We start from the raw sequence: 20,947 nt of genomic DNA on the forward strand, positions 1-20,947 counted from the left end.
TTTGACGACAACTTGGTAAGGTCCCAAAGGAGTTCTTAAAATGGTGGGGAATGCAAGATTCTCCAGTACTATTCAAGTCGCCCAGGCTCTGGTCCTTCCATTATCGAGTGCGTTTCAGGTTGTATCAATGGTCTTCGAGTCATGTTCCCAATTCGCAACAAATCCCAATGTGTAATCACCATCCAGCCTAGAACTACAAAGCAGTACCCAGTATAATGATTAATTTCTTCATCTAAGATACAGTTCAAATCTGCATAGCATACACCCGTCTTGCTGCGCTCGGCATGACATTTTCTGTCTCACCACTCTCAATCTCCAACATCTCCTAAGCCCACTCGCAAATGACGTTAGCCAACGTCTCCGCTTGATCCAGTCCGTTGTGTGCATGAAAGACCAGCCGGACACGGGTTTTCCCCTTGGGAACGACAGGAAACGTAATGGGATAAGCGTTGATATTGTTGATCATGAGATGGAAGAAGAGGTAAAGCTCGTGCTTCTGACGTGTCAATACCGGCATGATGTGAGTTAGGTGTTCGATGCTTTCATAGTCCTCGGTGAGAGGTATATTGAGGATGCCCTCATCCACGGCCTCATCCCATATAGAATGGGGGGGTTATTGTCTTACCTCTAGTTGATCCTAGGGCCTTGCTGCACATGTGGATGCGAATAGCGATCTCTTTCTCCAGACCAAACATGTTTACGAGACCTGCTCCCTTTGGCCCAATAACGCCATTACTATGAGCCTCATCAATGATAAATTGGGCATTGCCAAGGGGAAACAGCTCCTTCGCCACCTGAACCATCTCTTTGAGTGGACAAATGTCCCCATCCATGCTGTACATGGATTCAACCGCCATTAGAATCGACGAGGTTCCAAGCGTCCTGGTGCCATTTTTGGAGCATAGAATCAGCGTACATGTTGATTGTCTCTGCCTCGAGCGCGCTGAAGATTGGAGGACTCAGTCAGTGTAAGGATGGGAGAGTTGTCTAGTCATGGACTCGTGGTGACGCTCGGTAAGGCACAGGTAGCGATATCAAAGGGCATAGTACAAATAGAGAAGTCATCTCTCGGCTTGACTGACTTTCGGGACTGGTCATCTTTACCACAGGTTGACCTTGAAACACAGAAAATTGGGGCTTCGCTGTGGTTACACGTGAAATCTTCGCAATTTGGAAGTTCAAAACCCGATGGTTTGTCTGCTTACTATGATGGCAGGATTTGAACGGGTCACAATACTACACCAAGGAAGGGCCCGTGTAGCTTACTACATAACCATTTAGAATGGAATAATTGAGTAGCATAATAAAATCATAGGAAAGATCATGAGCCGAATGACAAGGGTAGGATCCGATGGAAGTGGTCCTAGTCCTAGTGGCTACTGCGTAAGCGTTAGAATCAACGCTTATCCTCGATTGAGATGATTCCACTACAACGCGAGGGGGCTAAAACAAAGACGGGAATAAGCTTCAACGTAACATCGACAGTTGCAAAGTGTGCGGCTCATTCCTTTTCCCCAATGGGGAGATCCTCATAGGGTCTCCGTCGAAGCCGGCCTCGCCCTTCAAGTACGTGCTGTAAAAAGGAGTAAATCACCAGCTGAATCGCTCCTTGCAATTAATACCTTGAAATAGAAGAGGGTCGAAGGAACAATGCTTCTTAGCCAGCGGTTCGAGGCCGAGCACGTCGCTTTCTGCTGTTGCATTTGCATCAGGCTGCGCCTCCAACGCACTATGGTCATTGCGGCTCTCGACTTTCTCCATGGTGTATGAAGAAAAAGGCTGGTTCAGGAGCAAAACCTGGAGAAAATGGGAAGATGAAATTCGACAAGATCCCCCACGGTTGACCACTGGTCTGGTACCAGACTCCCTCTGCCTCTTTTGGAGGGCATAGTATCCGTACCTTAACTCATAATACCCATCGCGTGACGGTGAAATTTGCCAAGGCTCACACAAGCATGTTGGTTATCCATCATAAGCGCATGCGTCCTTTGATAGGCCTGACCATCTAGCTACCGAGCAGAGCCCCGTAGGAAGATGCTCCTTGCAGAGTTTGGGTTGGAATTTTTGGTGCTTACTACGCCGGCATGCATGATGCATCATGCTGGTCCCTGGAAAAGGCCAATATAATACGGGTAGTTGGCCAACAATCCTTGGACAGTGGGCCCAGCCTTAGAAGTGTACATGTACACTATGTGTACGCCGCATTTGTCGACATGGGGGGCCCTGCTGATACGAATTATAGTACTAGGAGCTATGTAGGATAGTATGTACGTCGTGCCTTATTATCGCACTGAGAACCTGGTAACACATAGTAAGCACCCTCGCGGCATAGTAAGCCAAAATGCATGGCAATGATGCCCCAATTGCTTAGACTCCCGGCATACCACTACATACCGCCACATACCGCCACATGCCATTACTATCCTTGGCCTTACTACACACCCGTGGAGCAAGATTCCTCGTGGTGCATCAGCTCTCCACAAGTCGACAACGTCACGATGCGTGTCTGCAGCACGACACCTTGGACACGTGCTGGGGGCGCGCGCAAACTCGCCCTCGGTATGAGTTGCAGTTTTAACCACAACTCAGACTACAAATCCAGACACTTCTTATAGAGAGGGCAAAGAAAGTAGCAGTGCATTTCATTTTGTCCATGGCCCGGTATCCCTTTTTAGCCAGCCGTGCATGTCAATGACTACGAGTCCACGACGTTGAAAACTTGAGGCTCGCATGAAAAACTCCCACTTACACGCCCAACATCATCTGCCAACGCTCGTAGGTCAACTGGGCGGACAAGATTCACACCTGCTATCCACACAAGCCACGGCAGAGCTGGTGAGCTATACGTTACTGTGGAACGTTGGCAGGAGGCGTTGGCAACAGTAGGCCTCCAGCCCACTGGTGAGCCTGCATTCGACTCGTCAGAGTCGAGCCATATAAGCCACATCATCGTAGCGAGCCCCCGGCGTGACCACGTTCCAACAGAGAAGGCGACTATTCTTTCCGAATCCTCTGATGAAATGTCCAAGCGTCATCCCATCGTGGAAGAGCTGCTCGCGCAAGAGTATGTGATTTCTTACCGTAGCCTCTCAGACGTTCCTCCATCGGGTCAGGACATAATCGCTGTCCTCGATGGGCAGACATCGTTCTTTGACCAGCTGGATGCCACCAAACTTGAGCTGCTGAAAACATTCATTGGCAACATTGCGGATTCCGGGATCCTGTGGGTGACTAAGCCTTCCTATACCTAGTGAGAAGAAAATCAAATTCCTCGTACAAGAGTTTGGCATCTCGAGAGATCACATCTTCAACTCGCGGAGCGTAAGCTTCGAAAAAGACTTGCTAAGGAAAACCAAGGGTAGGGGAGTTGGCCTTGCGCTCAACTCGCTGTCGGGTGAGTTCCTCCACGCAACTTGGCGGTGCATTGCTAAATGGGGCACAATGGTAGAGATTGGCAAGCGTGACCTCCTCGGAGCTGGCAAGTTGGATATGGAGGTGTTCCTTGCCAATCGCAGCTAGCGGTGTGTGGATATTGACCAGATGTGCAAGGAGAGGCCGGAGATGGTCGGCCGGTGAGTATTTTACCTGCGGCCCACATGATAATGAACCATGCTAAAGTAGCTGGCAAGCTTACTTGAATCGATGATGGACTTCTACCGCGAGGGCCATATACAAGCCATCCCAATCGACAAGGTCTTCCCTGGCTCCAAGATGGCAGAAGCCTTCCAGCATATGCAGCAGGGCAGTCACATTGGCAAGATTGTGATTGAATTGCGCCATGTAATATCCGGAGAACGTCAGCTGGGCCAGATCTAGCCTGCGATTTCATCTGGCACATCCCCCTTGGATGGCTCAGCCTCGTACCTGCTTGTGGGCGGTCTCGGCGGCTTGGGCTGTTCTGTGGCCGTATGGATGGTCTAGAATAGAGCCCGGCACCTCACGTTCCTATCCCGCAGTGCTGGTACAACCGAGAGAGATAGGCTCTTTGTCGAAGAGATCGAGAGCATGGGTTGTGAGGTGCATCCGGTACGTGGAAGCGTCACCGAGGCGGCAGACGTGGCCCGCGCCATTGCAGAGTCCCCCCACCCATTGAAGGGAATCCTCCAGATGACCATGGTGCTCTATGACCAAGCCTGGCGGAATATGTCCATTGACGAGTGGAACGGAGCGACTGCGCCTAAGGTGAAGGGCACATGGAACCTGCGCAATGAGACACAGTCGCTAGACCTCGAATTCTTCATCCTATTCAGCTCGCTCTCCGGCATCGTGGGTCAGCCGGGGCAGGCCAACTATGCCAGCGCCTATAAGTTCCTCGACGCCTTTGTCAGGTTCAGGACGAGCATGGGGCTGCCTTGCACTTCACGTGGAGGGCGCAGGATACCTCGTCGAGAATGACGAGCTGCTCGAGAAGATGAAGGGGACAGGTTGGCGGGCGGTGCAGGAGTCAGAGCTGCTGGAGGTGTTGAGGACGGTAATACGCCGATCGCCCTCGGCCATGGAGAATACTCAGTCAGAGTCCAACCTCGTTAACCCAAACTCGACGCTCGTAGGTATCGTTTGTGGCCCAGTTGGCGCAGGAGATTGGGAAGAAGCTGCTGGGCCTAGTGCTGCGGCCTGTGGACGACGAGATTGACGTATCCCTGTCGTTGGCGCAGCTGGGACTGGACTCGATGGTGGCGGTGGAGATGCGGGCGTGGTGGAAGCAGATGTTCGGGCTAGACATCAGCGCGTTGGAGATGCTGAGCATGGGGACACTGGAGGCGTTGGGCAAGCGCGCTGCCGAGGGTTTGCATGCGCTGCATGCCTGATGACGCCGTATGGAGGCACCTGTACCTTCCAGTTACTACTATTAATTCATTAGTAAGGTAGCACCTACCTAAGCTCCTATGCCTATACCCGTAGACAGTTTACCTACCTACCTTAAAGTATAGTAGTACTTAGTAGTATCAGTACGGATACTATCCGTAGTAGTAGTACTAATATGTGTCAGTGCCTACTAGGTACTAACTAGTACTAATGGTACTGTATGTACGGAGTATGAAGTACCTTTACGGATAGTAGCTTGTGCTCTCACTAAAGCCCACCGTCCCTTGCCATCTCCACCCACGACCTTGATATCGGGCCCATATATCCCCGTTTTTACAATGAAATATACAACTCCCCAAAGAACATATTATGGACAGCCCATCGTGAATGCAATGCATGTAGGACCCCTGCGATCGGGCGTCAGCACCGCAGTAGCAACATGTCTCGGGCCCCACGATGCCGGATTTGCCGTACTATATGTACTATGTATCTGTCAGAAGTGTCGGGACGAGTCCAGACCTCAAGACTGCAGTGCATCTTACCATCAGCTGAACTAATAGTCTCGCGTTTAACGAACATCAGCTGGCTCGTAACCTATGCCGTGCAGAATCGGGCCATTTGGGCTGGTGGGATGGATGGCGCACTCCCAGAATAGTGCTTATAGTGTCTCTCGGCTAGCTGGGCCGAGTGAAGTCAGTTAGTAAGTCTTCAGCCTCTTAGATCATTCCATCTGACCTAAGCTTCGTGTTCCCGCCTCTAGTCCAGCCATCGACGACTATTGCACCTCCTTTGTGAGTCTCGTCGGAGAATAGTCGATAGCTGTCCATCGTACCACCTGACAAGCCGGTCTGGGGTGGGGTAATGCGCCAATCCCGTATTCCCCGGGGAGGCTGACGAGAGCCAAGACGTCAATACGAGCAAACAACGTTCAAGACAACGATCAGATGCGTGTTAGCAGCTGGCTACGATGCAATCGAGACCATGGGAAGATAGACACTACGGCAAGTAGCAGTGGACTAGAAAAGGTATAAAAAGCAGCCGGAAACCTCCTCTCTTGGGTCTCTTCCAGACAGCAGATCAGACTCAGACACTCAAGACCAGCAACAATCAGACACTCTCGCTTATAACCAAATACACTATCTACTACCTTATACAAAACTACCACCCCAAACAGCCAAGATGAAGTTCTCCGCTACCGCCCTCCTCACCGCCATCCTCGCCTCCTCGGCCCTCGCCGCCCCTGAGGCCGGCGTCAAGTCCATGGCCACCACCGACAAGTGGATCATCGAGAACATGAAGCGCACCTGCAACAGCGGCGACACGAGCTGCGCCTGGTCCTTCACCATCAACGCCAGCGGCTCCCGCACGGGATGCTCCTACACGGTCAAGAAGGACGGCAGCACGCCTGCCAGCCGCTCGCCCAACAAGGGCACCGACTGCGGCGTCTACACCGTCACCAGCGGCTGGAGCGGCCACTTCGGCCCTGGTAACGGCTTCACCACCCTTAGCGTCGTCAACAACCCCAAGAGGCTGATTGCCTGGCCCGCCTACACGGACAAGCAGCTCGTCAACGGCAAGGTTGTCAAGCCGGACCAGAGCTACCCTGTCCAGGCCCTCCCTAACTAGAAACCCCTGATACAGGGATGGAGCTTGAAACGAGAATGTGCAGGATTGGAGTTTGTATTATGTTAATTGAATTGTTTAAATGTTTGGTAAAATGAGGTAGCAGCAATATATTACTTGTGGAGATATACTTCGGTGCGACTTGTGAATCCCTGAATTAAAACTGATGCTCGGTAATTGATAATGATCTGATATTGAAGGATCCAGCAATCGATATCGCAGTCGCAGAAGAGCCACCCGATTCATCAATTCGAGTTGGACCCTGTAGGAGTGGGGCATTGTCCCCACCTTATCGATAAGCCCGACACAGCGCTAAAGTGGAGCAACCGCCGACTGTGTGCTCAGTCTGCTGGAGCGTCTCGAACTTTTTTTCGCCCAGCACCACAAAAAAGCTGTCAGCCATCCTCCCCCAGTCCACGACACGCCCACTGCGCAGCAACAAACTCGACGCCCACAACACCTGACGTCCTGTGTGTCCTGCATCACAGCCGCCGCCATGGGTTCAACTACGCTCAACAAGAAGCGCAAGCTGAGGGATGCCGACAGCGTCACCGAGGCCGTCGCCCTGTCCAAGAAGTCCAAGAAGTCCAAGAGCCCCGCGCCGCCGGTCGACCCCCCCAGCGAAGACGAGGAGGAGGAGGACGATGAGTCTGCTGCCGGCGAGGGAAGTGCCTCTGAGGATGAGGAGGAGCGAAATGGTGACGACGAGTCCGACGGCGGTGCCTCCGCGCTGGAAGATGGCGACGAGGCTGGCGATGACGACCTGCCCAAGGACAGCGCACCGCTGTTACCACCCACCACAAACTCTGACCTGTTCGAGGACCTGAATCTATCGGAGAAGACCATGCGGGCGATCAAGGAAATGGGTTTTACCAAGATGACCAACATCCAGCGGAGCGTGAGTACCCCCCTACGACTGACTGTTGGGCAGAGAAGGCTGACTGCAGATTTAGGCAATACCCCCTCTCCTCGCCGGCAAGGACGTGCTCGGTGCAGCAAAGACAGGCTCCGGAAAGACGCTGGCCTTCCTCGTCCCCGTCATCGAGATGCTCAGCTCCGTGCGCTTCAAGCCCCGAAACGGAACCGGCGCCATTGTCGTCTCCCCGACCCGAGAGCTCGCCCTCCAGATCTTTGGCGTCGCCCGCGAGCTCATGAAGAACCACTCGCAAACCTACGGCATCGTCATTGGCGGCGCCAACCGGAGGGCCGAGGCCGAGAAGCTGCAGAAGGGTGTCAACCTGCTCATCGCCACCCCCGGCCGGCTGCTCGATCACCTCATGAACACCCCCTTTGTTTTCAAGAACCTGCGATCCCTCATCATTGATGAAGCCGACCGGATATTGGAGGTCGGTTTCGAGGACGAGATGCGCCAGATTATCAAGATTCTGAAGCCCAAGGACCGGGAGAACGACCGTCAGACCATGCTCTTCTCGGCCACCCAGACCACCAAAGTTGGTAAGTTACTCCCCGAGTCGCCCACATCAAGCGGTACAGCGCAGCTGACACATTCAAACAGAGGATCTCGCCCGAATCTCGCTACGACCCGGGCCGCTCTACATCAACGTCGACGAGGAGAAGCAGTTCAGCACGGTGGAAGGCCTGGAGCAGGGCTACGTCATGTGCGAGGCCGACAAGCGCTTCGTCCTACTCTTCTCGTTCCTCAAGACCATGAAGGACAAGAAGAAGAAGGTCATTGTCTTCTTCAGCAGCTGCAACTCGGTCAAGTACTACGCCGAGCTGCTCAACTACATCGACCTCCCCGTGCTGGACCTCCACGGCAAGCAGAAGCAGCAGAAGCGGACCAATACCTTCTTCGAGTTCAGCAACGCCTCGCACGGCATTCTCATCTGCACGGATGTTGCTGCCCGTGGATTGGATGTGAGTAGATGACCATGGTACACTCACTACGTGACACTTGCGCTGACACTGTTTAGATCCCTGCCGTCGACTTTATCGTCCAGTTTGATCCCCCGGACAATGCTACCGACTACATCCACCGCGTTGGCCGGACGGCCAGAGCCAACACCAAGGGCCGCAGTCTGATGTTCCTCCAGGTAAATTCGACTCTCTACTCACAATTCGCTATGCGATCGGCACGCTAACAATCCATTCCAGCCCACCGAAGTCGGTTTCCTGACGCAGCTCAAGGCGGCGCGCGTGCCCGTCGTCGAGTTCGAGTTCCCGGCCAAGAAGATCAAGCCGGTGCAGTCGCAGCTGGAGAAGCTCATCGGACAGAACTACTTCCTGTCGCAGAGCGCCAAGGAGGCCTTCAAGTCGTATCTGCACGCGTACGCCAGCCACAGCCTGCGGTCCGTGTACGACGTCAACAAGCTGGACCTGACCAAGGTGGCCAAGAGCTTCGGCTTCCAGACGCCGCCGCGCGTCGACATCCAGCTGGGCCAGAGCATGGGGAGGAACAAGGTGCAGGGCCGGAGGGCGTACGGCAGCCAGCCCCGGCAGGGCAGTGGCTTCAAGAGGAGAACATAGATGGGGATGGGGATATGGAATGGGTAGAAAGTAGATAGCTGTGTAGGAGCGGCTCTGTTATAGGCTGGCGTTTATGTCTAATGATATCGAGCTTCTGACTCAATATGTACTTCATATTCGTGCTTCTCTTTAGGTTATATTGCGTTAGCTTGTCCTCTAGTAGTTTGAGGGTCTAAGTGTGGCAGTAAAAAGAAGAACAAGACACAGCCGAGCCAACACAGTCGTCGGAATTTTGACTATCCCATTTTCCCCTATGCAGTCTTTTCATGAAATATTGGATATCAGTTCTGAAGATGCTATTATAATGAAGCTGAGGATGGGCATAGGGTAGTTGAAGAAGATGTTTGCTTGGCGTACTACTATATGTAAGCAGGGGTGTATTGGGGCGGAGCCACCAACAAAGGTAAGCTTCGTCATCACCAGCAATCATTCATCAATATATTTTCAGTTTCACCAACCCGACATTCATTCACCACTACTTGGACCATGGCCCAGTGACGTTGAGTTTTTATTTTGTGTATTAATTTGTTTATACCCTCATTAATTGACATTGACTTGCGAAGCCTTTGATACATTTCTCGACCCAGGCCTCCAACCCAGCCTCCAGACATCATCATGGACGCTCACAACGCCGAGGTGGCCAAGGTGGCCGAGCGCGTCAAGCACTTCCACTCGATCCAGAAGCCCTTCCGCATCTATCACGGGTCGACAAACAGCACGCGCCAGTCGCACCGCCGCGCCGACAACACGGTCGACACCAGCAAGCTGACCAACATCCTCTCCATCGACAAGGACAAGCTGACGGCCACGGCCGAGCCCAACGTGCCCATGGGCGCCCTCGTTGCCGCCACCCTCAAGCACGGCCTGCTCCCTCCCGTTGTCATGGAGTTCCCCACCATCACCGTCGGCGGCGGCTTCTCGGGCAGCTCCGGCGAGAGCAGCTCCTTCAGGCACGGCGCCTTCGAGGCCACCGTCGAGAGCATCGAGATTGTCCTACCCGACGGTACCATCGAGCACGCCTCGCGCACCGTTAAGCCCGACCTGCTGTGGGGGGCCGCCTCGGCATTTGGCACCATTGGCGTCGTCACCCTCGTCGAGCTGCGCCTGCGCCCGGCCAAGCCCTTTGTCGAGCTGCGCTACATCCACTGCAAGACCCCCGAGGACTATGTCGGCGTCATCAAGGCTGAGTCGGCCAAGGACGACATCGAGTTCCTCGACGGCATCGTCTACTCGCGGGACTCGACCGTCATCTGCTCCGGCCGCTTCGCCGACGACGTGCCCAAGGGCAAGAAACCCGTCGGCTTCACCGCGCGCCGCGACCCCTGGTTCTACCTGCACGCGCAGGAGGCCGAGAAGAAGCTCAAGCAGGGCACGCCCGAGGACGACCTGGTGGACTACATCCCCATCACCGACTACCTGTTCCGGTACAACCGCGCGGGCTTCTGGACGGCGCGCTACGCCTTCAAGTACTTCCTCACGCCCTTCAACCGCGTCACGCGCGCCGCGCTCGACCGCTTCATGCACACGTCCGTCATGTACCACGCCATGCACAAGAGCGGCCTGCACGACTACTACGTCATCCAGGACGTCGGCGTGCCCTACGCCCAGGCGCCGTCCTTCCACCGCTGGCTGCACGACACGTACGCGCTGTACCCGCTGTGGCTGTGCCCGCTGCGTATCCGCCGCGACGACCCGGCCTCGGCGCACGGCCTGCACGCCGAGTTCGCCGACCCGGCCACGGAGGAGACGCTGCTCAACTACGGCGTGTGGGGCCCCGTCCCGGGCGACCGCGCGGCCGTGGTGCGCCAGAACCGCGCGCTGGAGCGGCGCGTGCGCGAGGCCCACGGCAAGAAGTGGCTGTACAGCCACGCCTACTACACCGAGGATGAGTTCTGGGCGCACTACGACCGGCCCGCGTACGACGCCGTGCGCGAGCGGTACGGCGCGGGGCACCTGCCCAGCGTGTTCGACAAGGTGCGCGTCGACTGGGAGGCCGAGGAGGCCGCGCTCAGGGCCCGCCCCGTCAAGTCGCGCCTGTGGAAGATCTGGCCCCTGGCTGGGCTGTATGGAGTGTACCATGCGTGGACGGGCGCGGACTACCTGCTGGAGAAGCAGAAGGGCGAGGCGAAGAACGCGTAGGGGGGGTATGTATGGATATTAGAACTGTAATTGTTTTTTGGAGATACCTTAGACCTCGTTTTGTAAGATATAGGTGATACTTATACACCGTGACCCCGAGAAATCAACCGTCCAAGAGAAAAGGGGTCGACGGTATCAATGCAGACTCATCAAGACGCCCGAAACACCCAAACCCGAAAAGTCACCCGGGGGTCGGCGAGGCCGGCGCTGTCGTCGTCGTTTTTCTTCCTCCTTGCTAGTCGCTACGAAAACCGCCCATGCCCCCGGGCTTGCGGCCGCTCAGGTCGCCCACGCCCGTGTCCTCGAGCTTGCGCAGGCCCTCCTGGCCCTTCCTCTTGAGGTCCTGGGCGCGATCCTTGGCCGCGTCGAGCTCCTCCTGGGCCTTGTCCTTGCCCTTTGGTCCGCCGCCCGTGAGGTAGGCGTAGGTGGCCACGAGGACGAGGGCGACGCCGCCGATGGCGGGCCTAGCGGGAGGGGCCAGTCAGCTGGGATGGAACGGGAAACAGGGAATGTTCACTGATGTGGCGGTTAAGACGCACCAATTGCGCTTCAGGACATCGGGCCCGCCGGGACGGGACGGCGGCTTCTCTTGCCCTCCGGGGCCGCCGAGGTCGTCCATCTGAGTCCGGATCTGCATGCTGCGCAGAGGAGTTGCCACGGCGGCCGGGCGACGGGCGATTTGGGTGCGGAGCATGCCGCTGGAGGCTCTGAGGATGGCCATGTTCGAATGGTGTGTGTGCAAATGTAGACTTGGCGACGAGTTTGTGATTTGATTTGATTTGATTTGCTAGAGACTGGAAGAGCCAAGGGGCATGTCATATGTATTTGGGAGATATGGCCTTTATAGGCGTCGTGGTGTGGCGGTTTGACTGGTGATGGACTGATGACTTCAGGAATGATGTTGCGATGACGACGGGATCGTGACATCCTGTCGTCGGCCAATAATGTCTAATGACGGACCAAAAGTTCCAAGGACATCAGGTATTTGTAGTTTTCACCCATTCATCGTATTTTTGATGTGAGCAAGTACATACCATGAAGGTAGCTCGGAGTTGGCGTGGAGCACGCCCTTGACCCGGATGCCGTTCGGCAAATGTGGGGCTCCGGCCGAAACGTTGCCCTTGGGCCTCCGGGCCTCCGTATCTCTGTATCTCTGTACCGCTGTACTATTGTGCCTACTGCTGCACGCAGTACCCGGGGGTTTGGGATGAGTAATAGACTTTGACCGTCAAGTGGACTCGGCAACGTCAACGTCTCAACAAGAATGCCGGCCGAGGCTGTCAAGTCGATTACGAACACTCACACGGCCTAACTAGGAGCAACACAACGACGTGGCAATTTTGCAAATGCGCATTGATGAGAACATGTGTTGTCTGATAGAGTTTAGCCTAAGCCTGACATGATTGCTGTGTCTGCTTCAATCCTAATGGGGGAGTTCGTTCCAGACAAGGCCAGCCTCCGCCCAGGAGGCTGAAGTCTACCTTGCCAATTTTCTTCATGAGGCATCCAAGGCTTCCTGAAGAGTCTAGAGCTGTATTAAATCATCATCGAATTCATACGCCCGACTTTCCCCATTGATTTTGAGTTTCCATCATCTTCTCTGGCTCTCAGCGCCCCAATATCCTGCCACCCTAAATTATAGACGTTGACCAGTAAGTTGCCACCTGTCCTCGCGGAGAACGTTGTGTTCCCCTAATCTGATCAGATCTATTATCAATCAGAGTCACCCACCGTATTTCAACAATGAAAAATTTCGACTTTGACCCGCTGGTCCACTTGTATCACCGGGCTCGAGCTAGGATCAGATCGATATGTCAACCGCATGCCCACGAGCCTAGAAACCGCATCAGGAGGAGGCAGAGGCCGAATTGCCCAGAAAAACCAACGAAGTTTTCGGATGCGCGGAGGATGTTACTCGAACTTGCATTTCCGTCTCACGACTCGCTGTCGCAGTTGCTCCTGGACATTGTTAACCCGGCCGGCTTCTCCAACACCACAGGTAGTGTCACCGGGGAGAGATCCGCTGGCAGGACTGCTTGTAAGGTCAACCACGTGCCTTGCAATATCGAAAATGTTCCCGCCGATATCCTCCTCCTGATCATGATGGAGCTGTCTTCCGTGGAGGCGCTTCAAGACCTCATCCGGGTATCCCCAGCTTGCCGACGAACATTTGACGGTTTTGGGGGCCGAATTACAATAAGGCTGCTGGAGCACGATGGGGCTATGAGTTCTCCGGCGTTCCATTTCGCCCACGCGGCGGCTGCCGTCCGAACCGGCATGATCCGCGATTACATGCCCTGCTTCAAGTCGTTCAACATAAGTCTCGGCTTGCCCATCGACATTTTCAAAGACCAGGAAATTAGGGAATTATACGCATCTATGACGGCCGAGGAGCTCCACCTGTTCGTCCGCACCGCGTGCCACATTCGGCGGGCCGCTCGCGTGTGCGTGGCCTTTCCCAATTCGTGCTGGAGGTTCGAAAGCGAAGGCGATACAACTATCACGTCTGTCTCGGAGAGGCTCTTCTCAAGCCTCCTCAATTCTGGGACATGGCAGTTACGCAAACCAATCAGAGGATTTTGCTCCTCTAAGGAATATGTTAGGCATGATGGAGACGAGTCGGACGACCCGTGGGATGGATGGCTCAAATGGAACAGAAGTTCGATAGGAGGCGACCATTATCCGGGTCGGGAATTCACCTCAGAGCAACGAGCCGTCGTGACCTGCTGGAGGCTACAGCTCCTGCAGGAGGTGTATCACTCGGCGGCAGAGCACAAGCTGGGCTGGACGGATGCAGACCACGACCGGGCCATGTCGCCCGGCGACCTGGACTATGAGGTGTTCCTCCGGGACCCGATGATGCCAAGGTACGACGCGGAGCGCGTCGCCATCCACAATGCCCACATCCGCAGGGAGCTGGAGCTGGTCAAGGAATACATCGTCCAGCGCTTCGGGAAAGACGGCTACCGCCAGAGACACCGCAAGAGGCTGCTGCCTGTGGACCTGGCAGACGAGAAGCTGGCACAAATCTCCCCGCGCAAGAAAGGCAAGGTCCGGGCGGCTTGCGTGGCCGTCTTCGAATCGCCGCTGCTGAGGCGCCTGACAATGGGCGGGCAGTTGGATGATTTCATCATGTCGAGCATGGAAATAGTGTACTCGAACGGGGTTGCCGCATTATTACCAGAATCCACCATTGCGGACCAGGATTGAGCGAGTTTGCACATGTAGGTATTCGAATTCTGATGATAGAGGGCGCTGGGGGCGGAGTACGGAGTATGGAGTGCGGGGCATTTAGTAATAGAGACTTAGAGAGGGATGTTCGAATAAAGTGCCAGGGGTTGAGACGCCATGACACATGGGCAACTGCAGCAAGTCTGTAGCTTCCCCAGCCTGACGGGCTGACGCTGGACAGCTTGATGGGCAGGAGCGGGTCGGAGCGGATGTCGGACGACAAGCAGAGTTGGGGTTCTTGGGGAAGGGGCGATCAATGCGGGGCTTGGCGTCCCGAGTTCCGATCTACATGAGGTAACCATACCGTCTGATGCCAATACTACTGGATTTATTATACATAATGGCAACTCTGGGGTTCCTTGAAACCCAGATGTGAAGTTAGCGTGGATGCTGCTGCTATAATAAGTACTATGGCAGTTTTTGGGGCATTAGGGGGCTCTGACTAGTGGCCGTGTTCGCGTGTTTCGGACGACGTCATTCGAATGATCCAGTCACCTAGGAGACGGGACACCCTCCTGTATGACTTCAGGGACAGACTGGGTGACATTTCCAGGGAGAGAATCAGATGCTTTTGAGAGATGGAGCGAAACGGCCGCGGACCAGTCCTAAACTAGACAGCCACCAAGAAAACCAGTAGTATCCATGACTCATCGGCCCTCGTTCCTGGGCTCGGCGGCTCGCACGCTTTGCTAGGCAAGTTGAAGCCGTGCCGCGGGAGAAGACGGCCGCCCGCATCCCGCAATCCCGCAATCCCGAGTTGCACAACAGACCGGCCGGAGTCTCGGTGGCGGGAAGCACCCTCCGATGATACCGCATAAGAAGGCAGAAGATGCTGAACAGAATTATAAAGACTCTGTGTCGGGCCACCGCACGGAAGACGTCCAAGGTCATGGAATTTTCGGGCCATCGGTGGCCCCGTTGGGTCGGCCAGTGGGGCCCTGCGCTCTGGGAACCACTAAGAAGTTTAACCATAAGGTAACCAGCAACCACCAGCAGCCACCAGCCAGGACGATCAGGATCGCTGGTGCTGTCAATCGCTGCCAACTCTGCTACCTCGTCCCCAGTTCCACCCGCCCACCCTCCCTCGACCCAGAGGAATTTTCCCCCTCCTGCTACCCTTCTAGACATCACTTCCAGACAAACATCGACATCATCGACGCCCTCGCGACCCTCGTCTCGCCTTGCTGTTGGCATACTTTTTCCAACGCCGTGCCTCCTTCCCACGCCCCGCTTCGTCGACGCCGTGCCCGTCATTTGCCCAACCAATTGCGCCATTCCTGGAATACTTGACGTCTTCCCGGGGCGGTGTCTCGTCCCGATGCGAGACTCGCCATGGACCTGTCCTCTGCGCCCACGACTAGCGTCGCGAACTCGTCAGCTATCCCCGCAGTGGGCAATGGCAATGGCAACGGCAACGCCGTCGTGAGTTCTGCATCTGGCCTCGCCGACACCGGCACTCCGCAGCCCCCCGGCTACTCCTCTCCAAACCGCCCACCAAAGAAGTCGTCGACGACCTGTACCACCTGTCGAGCCCGCAAGGTCCGCTGCAACGGCGTCCGCCCCATTTGCTCCAACTGCCAACGCCTCGGTTTTCCTTGTTCCTACGACGACGATGCTGTCGACCCGGCCGCCGCTGCCGCTGCCTGGTCCGTTGCCCTGCCACGCCGCCGTGTCAAGCAGGCTTGCCTGAGCTGCCACAGTCGAAAGGCAAGATGCTCCGGGCACATGCCTGCCTGTGACCGGTGCCGCGCCCAGGGTATCGAGTGTGTCTACCGGCCCACCAAACGAGCGAGGATCTCAAACAAGAGCCTGAGTGGTGGCCGTAATAGCCCGCAGAGCCATGACGAGGATCTCCGGGATGATGTCCACAATGACAGCGACGGCTTCGTGGACGGCGTGGTCGTTACGACGCCAAACTTCACCAACGACATGTACGACCTCACTCATTCACGACGGTCTCAATCGAACATCTCCCATACTAACCGTGGCGGCAGCCCTTGCCCGGATGAATCTTTCGATGCTTTGATAGGGCGCACATTTGAGAAGTTCTTCCGCCATGTCCACCACATTCCCATGTACTCCTTCCTGCACCGCGCGTCCCTGATGGAGCAGTACCACGCTGGCAAAGTCGAGAGACCGCTGCTGCTCGCCTTGGTTGGAATCACGTCCTGTCTGACCGACATGGGTCCTGGAATGCGGTCCTACGGCAGCCGTTGTATCGACGAGGCCGAGTCCCTCATCCTGTCCGACTACTCCCGCCCTTCCACGATCAAAGTCCAAGCCCTCGTCTTCATGATTAAACACCGCATCCTATCCAACCGCTTCCCCAGCGCCTTCATGCTCCTCGCCATCGCCTCTCGCTTCGCCGCTGCCTTGCGGCTCAATTACGAGTCGCCCAACATCTGTTTCCTCGCCCAGGAGTCGCGGCGGAGGTTGATGTGGACGCTCTATTGCATCGATTCTGGAATTTCTGGTGGCCACAGGGACTTTTCGCTATGGAGGGCTGAGAGGATATTTGTGGGGCTGCCATGCAACGAACGCAACTTTGAGTTTGATCTCCCCCAGGACACGGAGAAGCTCATCCCTGAACCCAACCAGCCCCAGTCGGCTCAGGCCGAAGATATCGGCAGCCTGGCTCTGCACATTCGCATCCAGCACATCCGACACAAGATCAGCGAGTTCACCAAGGACGCCCTCGTTAGCCGATCTGTCCATCCTGGCGACCTCCAGACCCGTGTGCTATCATTACACAGGGAGCTTGAGGACTTTGCCGCCCACCTCCCCGCATCTTTTCAGTTTTCCGAAAATTCGCTTCGATTACGAGCATACTCCCCCCGGATATGTGTTTTTGTCATGATCCATGTTTGGTGGCGCCAGTGCCACTGTGACCTCTACCGCCTCGGTCTCATCGGTCTTCGCGAAGCCCTGCCTAAAAGCACATTGGAGAAGTTTGATGAGAGTTTCATCGAGCACTGCCAGAGGCAATGCGTCGATCATGCCATGGCCATGGCCAGCATTTTCGCCTCCATGCAGAAGCTCGGCGCTAAGCCCGTCGCCGACCTCGACCTCGCCATCTGCGCGTACCAATGCGCTCGCATGCTCAAATACGCCTACCATGCCAACTCGGGAAAGCTCAACCTCTCCCCCGAGTCAGTCATGGAGCAGTTCAAGGTCTGCCTGCAGGCCGTCAAGGAGTGCTGCGTGGGCATCGCCGCCGCTGGCATCCGGTCCGATCTCGAGAAACTCATCAGCCATGGGCTGGGACCCAGGGTGATGCCATCGCACATGACACCGCCGCCAGACACCAACCGCCATAGAAACTCTGGGGGCTTCGGAAACACTGTATCGCGCCACGCCATGTTCAAAGACATCGACATGTCGGACGACACGGGCATGACCTCGACCCCGGCCTCAGCTAATACCATGGCCTCCGACACATTCCCTACTCCTGCACCCCCAGCCCAGATGACCATCCCGCCCTCCATGATGGCCACGGACGCGTGGACCCCACCCACAGCCTCCGGGCCCGATGCGCAGAACGCCATGCCCGATGTGCAACACGATGACTTCTCGGCTGGTAACCCGCCTGCACCGCCGTCCACCTCGCAGCAGTCGGAGCTGAATAATGCATTTGAAGGTGCCATGGATGGTCTGGGACTTGACAACGGGCTGGACTATGCCATGGGCATTGACATGAATATGTGGACTCCCGGTAATGGGGAGTGGTCCGCAGCTAACGAGTTTATGAGCGGTACCGGGGTTGGCGTATAGAGCTCGCTGTAAAAGAACGCGGCTTTATTTATCATTATGCGAGCTGTATAGGGGAAAGAGAAGAATATGCGTTGAGTCTTGTAGATAGGACCACGCAGTTACGACTAGGAGGGTGACATGCATGGGTAGTGTTCTCGTTTACGCATCGAAGATACCCACAGAATGGCTTATGATGTTTCCCCTATACAACCATGTTTTGAACGGGACCGTATACACACTATTCCTATCAAATGACAGAAGGATAGATATTTTCTTATCCATTGATTACGGGCCACACGAATCATCACATTTATTGATCGTGTAACTAGTTATTACTTAGTACTTATCAAGGTGACATTGCACGACGTCCTAGGCAGACTGGATTTCTTTATCACCCATTGAATGTGAGAAAACAGACATGATTCCGCTGGAAATCACCCCTACACCAAACAATGGCAACCAGAACCCCCGAAACCTTTACTCACTCTCTAGAAATAAAACCAGCTTACTAGTACGTATGTGGTAGCCTCGGTTTGACTAGATCTTGACGCGGAAGAGGTAGCGTAACTTGACCTGGGCAACATCGTAGCAGATGTATTCGTTGTAATAAAGGCCCGCACCATCTACCCCTGTCGGGCCAGGTGTCTCGCTTAGATCGGGCTAGCAGGGTATTAGCACAATATTCCATTACAGTGGAAAAGAGAGTAAGGGTTATATCTTACCATCTTGATACCCTTGAGATTCTCATGCACACTTCCGGCATCTGTCCACTTGTTGGGGCCCGTCTCGCCCTGGCCCCAGGTACTGACCATACCCTTCTTCTTGGCTTCCTCACCGGCTGTATAGCTGGCATTGGTGAGTTTCTGCATGGGGTCACCCAGCTCCGCCTCGCAGAGAAGCAAGAGTGCGTATCCGCCCGAGTTGTGTGAGCAGCAGTAGCCGGCCGACTTGGAGGACATGTCGGCGAGATAGATGCCCTTTCCGAACATGTATCCTGACACGGGGGCTTCCGGTGGGGCAATACGTAGACCCTGGCTGAGGATGCCACCAAAGTTGGTGCAGCGCGATCCATGCCAGAGGAGGCGGCGGTCAGACTTGATGCTGGCATAGGGGGACTGATCGAAGCGCTGCTTCTCGCCCTTCCGCTCGACCCGGAAGATTTGCTCCACCTTGTACGACATGTGATGCGTGGCACCACGAGATTCGTTGAGGTAATTGGCGAGCATGGAAAATTCGTTGCTGTTGCGTTTGAGTGTTGTCATCTCCTCCATACCAAGAGTCTGGAACTGGCGGTCCAAGGGGTGGATCGTTTCCCTGGACTTGGACTTGCGATCAATCTTCATGATATCGGTCGCGTCCTTCATATCTGAAAGGCTCTCAAGAAGTTCTATTTCTTTCTTGAGCATGACATCGTTGGAGATGATGGGTGGTCTGTTCCGGCCAAAGTCGTGAGGAATGAAAGAATAGTAGGTGTTGGACAGGTGCTCCATTGCAGGTCCGAGGGGCATGTTCCACTTGCTGCTGGCTAGACTGGAATCGTCCATGAGGGCAGCAAGGTCTTTCAGCTGCTGGAAACCGCGCATAATGGTGGCTTTGCTCAGCTTTCCTAGCGGCATCTTTTTCGCATCATAGTTGAGGGCGCTCATGGTGGCCTGGAAGTATTGCTGATTGAAGATGAGGCCCATGAGATCCTGGATCGGTTGCTCCAGTGTGCACTCCGGAGGCTCATAGTCGTCATCCGGGTCCTCGTTCTTGGTGGCCTGGACGCCATCCTCATCCGAGTCTTCACCCGAGTCCGGATCGTAGCTTCGCTCCACAAAAGCATACTTGTTCGGTTTGGGCGCATCACCGCGGTTTCCCCAGGACAGTCCAGTTTTGTCCCTGAACTTCTTCTCAAAATTTTTGGTAGCGTCGGCGAGGCTACCGTTGCCGAGGGTAGAGTTCTGGCCACCCTCGCCGACACGACCCCATCTCGCCCAAGTCTTATATGTGCCTGACTTGGGCTCGTGGAGAACCTGCCAAGGGTAGAGACTTAGTAAACTTGAAAATGTGAGATGGTTAAAAAAAAGGGGACATACCTGTATACGGTAAAATTTGTTGTTGTTTCTCCCTGAGTTGGACTGGTTGAGAGAGGCGTCCCAAATCAACCCAGAGTCGGACTCGACGTAAACTTGATACGTGCTTAAGGGGCAATATTCATCTAGAGGAATGGCCACGTTCGCTTTCTTTATGAATTGGCCTTCGGCGACCTGTTTTTCTTCCTTGGATGCCTTATCCTCAGTTGCACTCTTGGCCTTTGTGCTTTTGGCTTTGCCTGCTTTGACCTTCTTGGTATCTGGCTCATCGTCATTGTCGTCTTTGGTGGCAATAGCAGGTCGCTTTTTGGTGCCGGCTGTGGTGCCATTCACCCCATTGGGGCCTGGTTGAGTCTGAGCCGCCCAGGCAAACGTCGCCTCGTCCACCTTGTTTCCTTCAGTCTCGCAGTCGAGAATCCATTGAGGGCTGACAAGGAGAAGGTCCTTGGATTTGCCCGCAACAACTTTGGCAGAGTTGGCATTGTAGTCCTCTTCGGTGCAGGCGACGTGTGTGGTGTCCTTGGTAACGGACTTGGTGACGTTGCCACCTAGTTTGCGCACTACGGTCTCTAGCGAGCTCTGATTGTGGCCAAAAGCGTTGAACTTGCCGCTCAGGGCAATTTTGCAATCCTCGAGAGGCAGAGCTGCTTTTGCTGCTTGTGCTGCTTGTGCTGCGGCAGCTGCAGCTCCACGTCTTGTGGGCATGCTGTTTGGGGAATGTGAAATGTGGGGAGATCGGAGAAAGCGGAGACGATCCGGGAACACAATGTCTCGGGAGGATTTGACTCTCAATTGAAGGTCAATTGCCCAACACGCCGATGCTGACTTGTCAAGAT

General features: G+C 55.1%; 8 protein-coding genes across 8 annotated transcripts; 6 read left to right on the forward strand and 2 right to left on the reverse strand.

Annotated features, from left to right (window-relative positions):
• Positions 1-3,645: 3,645 nt before the first annotated feature.
• ACO1O0_008683 (beta-ketoacyl reductase) lies at positions 3,646-4,808 on the forward strand (the record flags this gene model as incomplete). Its single annotated transcript, XM_083198047.1, has 3 exons — positions 3,646-3,796; positions 3,977-4,323; positions 4,551-4,808. 3 exons carry the CDS (start codon positions 3,646-3,648, stop codon positions 4,806-4,808), a joined length of 756 nt encoding a protein of 251 aa, XP_083045782.1.
• Positions 4,809-5,985: 1,177 nt separating this feature from the next.
• ACO1O0_008684 (uncharacterized protein) lies at positions 5,986-6,432 on the forward strand (the record flags this gene model as incomplete). Its single annotated transcript, XM_083198048.1, has 1 exon — positions 5,986-6,432. One exon carries the CDS (start codon positions 5,986-5,988, stop codon positions 6,430-6,432), a length of 447 nt encoding a protein of 148 aa, XP_083045783.1.
• Positions 6,433-6,925: 493 nt separating this feature from the next.
• HAS1 (ATP-dependent RNA helicase HAS1) lies at positions 6,926-8,916 on the forward strand (the record flags this gene model as incomplete). The annotated part of the gene is made up of 5 exons (XM_083198049.1): positions 6,926-7,327; positions 7,383-7,884; positions 7,946-8,307; positions 8,364-8,483; positions 8,545-8,916. 5 exons carry the CDS (start codon positions 6,926-6,928, stop codon positions 8,914-8,916), a joined length of 1,758 nt encoding a protein of 585 aa, XP_083045784.1.
• A 615-nt stretch (positions 8,917-9,531) lies between these two features.
• ACO1O0_008686 (uncharacterized protein) lies at positions 9,532-11,055 on the forward strand (the record flags this gene model as incomplete). Its single annotated transcript, XM_083198050.1, has 1 exon — positions 9,532-11,055. One exon carries the CDS (start codon positions 9,532-9,534, stop codon positions 11,053-11,055), a length of 1,524 nt encoding a protein of 507 aa, XP_083045785.1.
• Positions 11,056-11,290: 235 nt separating this feature from the next.
• On the reverse strand, positions 11,291-11,776 carry ACO1O0_008687 (uncharacterized protein; the record flags this gene model as incomplete). Its single annotated transcript, XM_083198051.1, has 2 exons — positions 11,291-11,519; positions 11,595-11,776. The coding sequence occupies 2 exons, from the start codon at positions 11,774-11,776 to the stop codon at positions 11,291-11,293; spliced, it is 411 nt and encodes a 136-aa protein (XP_083045786.1).
• A 1,101-nt stretch (positions 11,777-12,877) lies between these two features.
• Positions 12,878-14,265, forward strand: ACO1O0_008688 (uncharacterized protein; the record flags this gene model as incomplete). Its single annotated transcript, XM_083198052.1, has 2 exons — positions 12,878-12,944; positions 13,055-14,265. 2 exons carry the CDS (start codon positions 12,878-12,880, stop codon positions 14,263-14,265), a joined length of 1,278 nt encoding a protein of 425 aa, XP_083045787.1.
• Positions 14,266-15,618: 1,353 nt separating this feature from the next.
• On the forward strand, positions 15,619-18,057 carry ACO1O0_008689 (transcription factor domain-containing protein; the record flags this gene model as incomplete). The annotated part of the gene is made up of 1 exon (XM_083198053.1): positions 15,619-18,057. The coding sequence occupies one exon, from the start codon at positions 15,619-15,621 to the stop codon at positions 18,055-18,057; it is 2,439 nt and encodes an 812-aa protein (XP_083045788.1).
• A 516-nt stretch (positions 18,058-18,573) lies between these two features.
• On the reverse strand, positions 18,574-20,816 carry ACO1O0_008690 (poly polymerase catalytic domain-containing protein; the record flags this gene model as incomplete). The annotated part of the gene is made up of 3 exons (XM_083198054.1): positions 18,574-18,696; positions 18,759-20,051; positions 20,115-20,816. The coding sequence occupies 3 exons, from the start codon at positions 20,814-20,816 to the stop codon at positions 18,574-18,576; spliced, it is 2,118 nt and encodes a 705-aa protein (XP_083045789.1).
• Positions 20,817-20,947: the final 131 nt, after the last annotated feature.

Source organism: Amphichorda felina (genome assembly GCF_050947745.1).
Source record: "Amphichorda felina strain 45539 chromosome Unknown scaffold_9, whole genome shotgun sequence".
Lineage (NCBI taxonomy): Eukaryota > Fungi > Ascomycota > Sordariomycetes > Hypocreales > Bionectriaceae > Amphichorda > Amphichorda felina.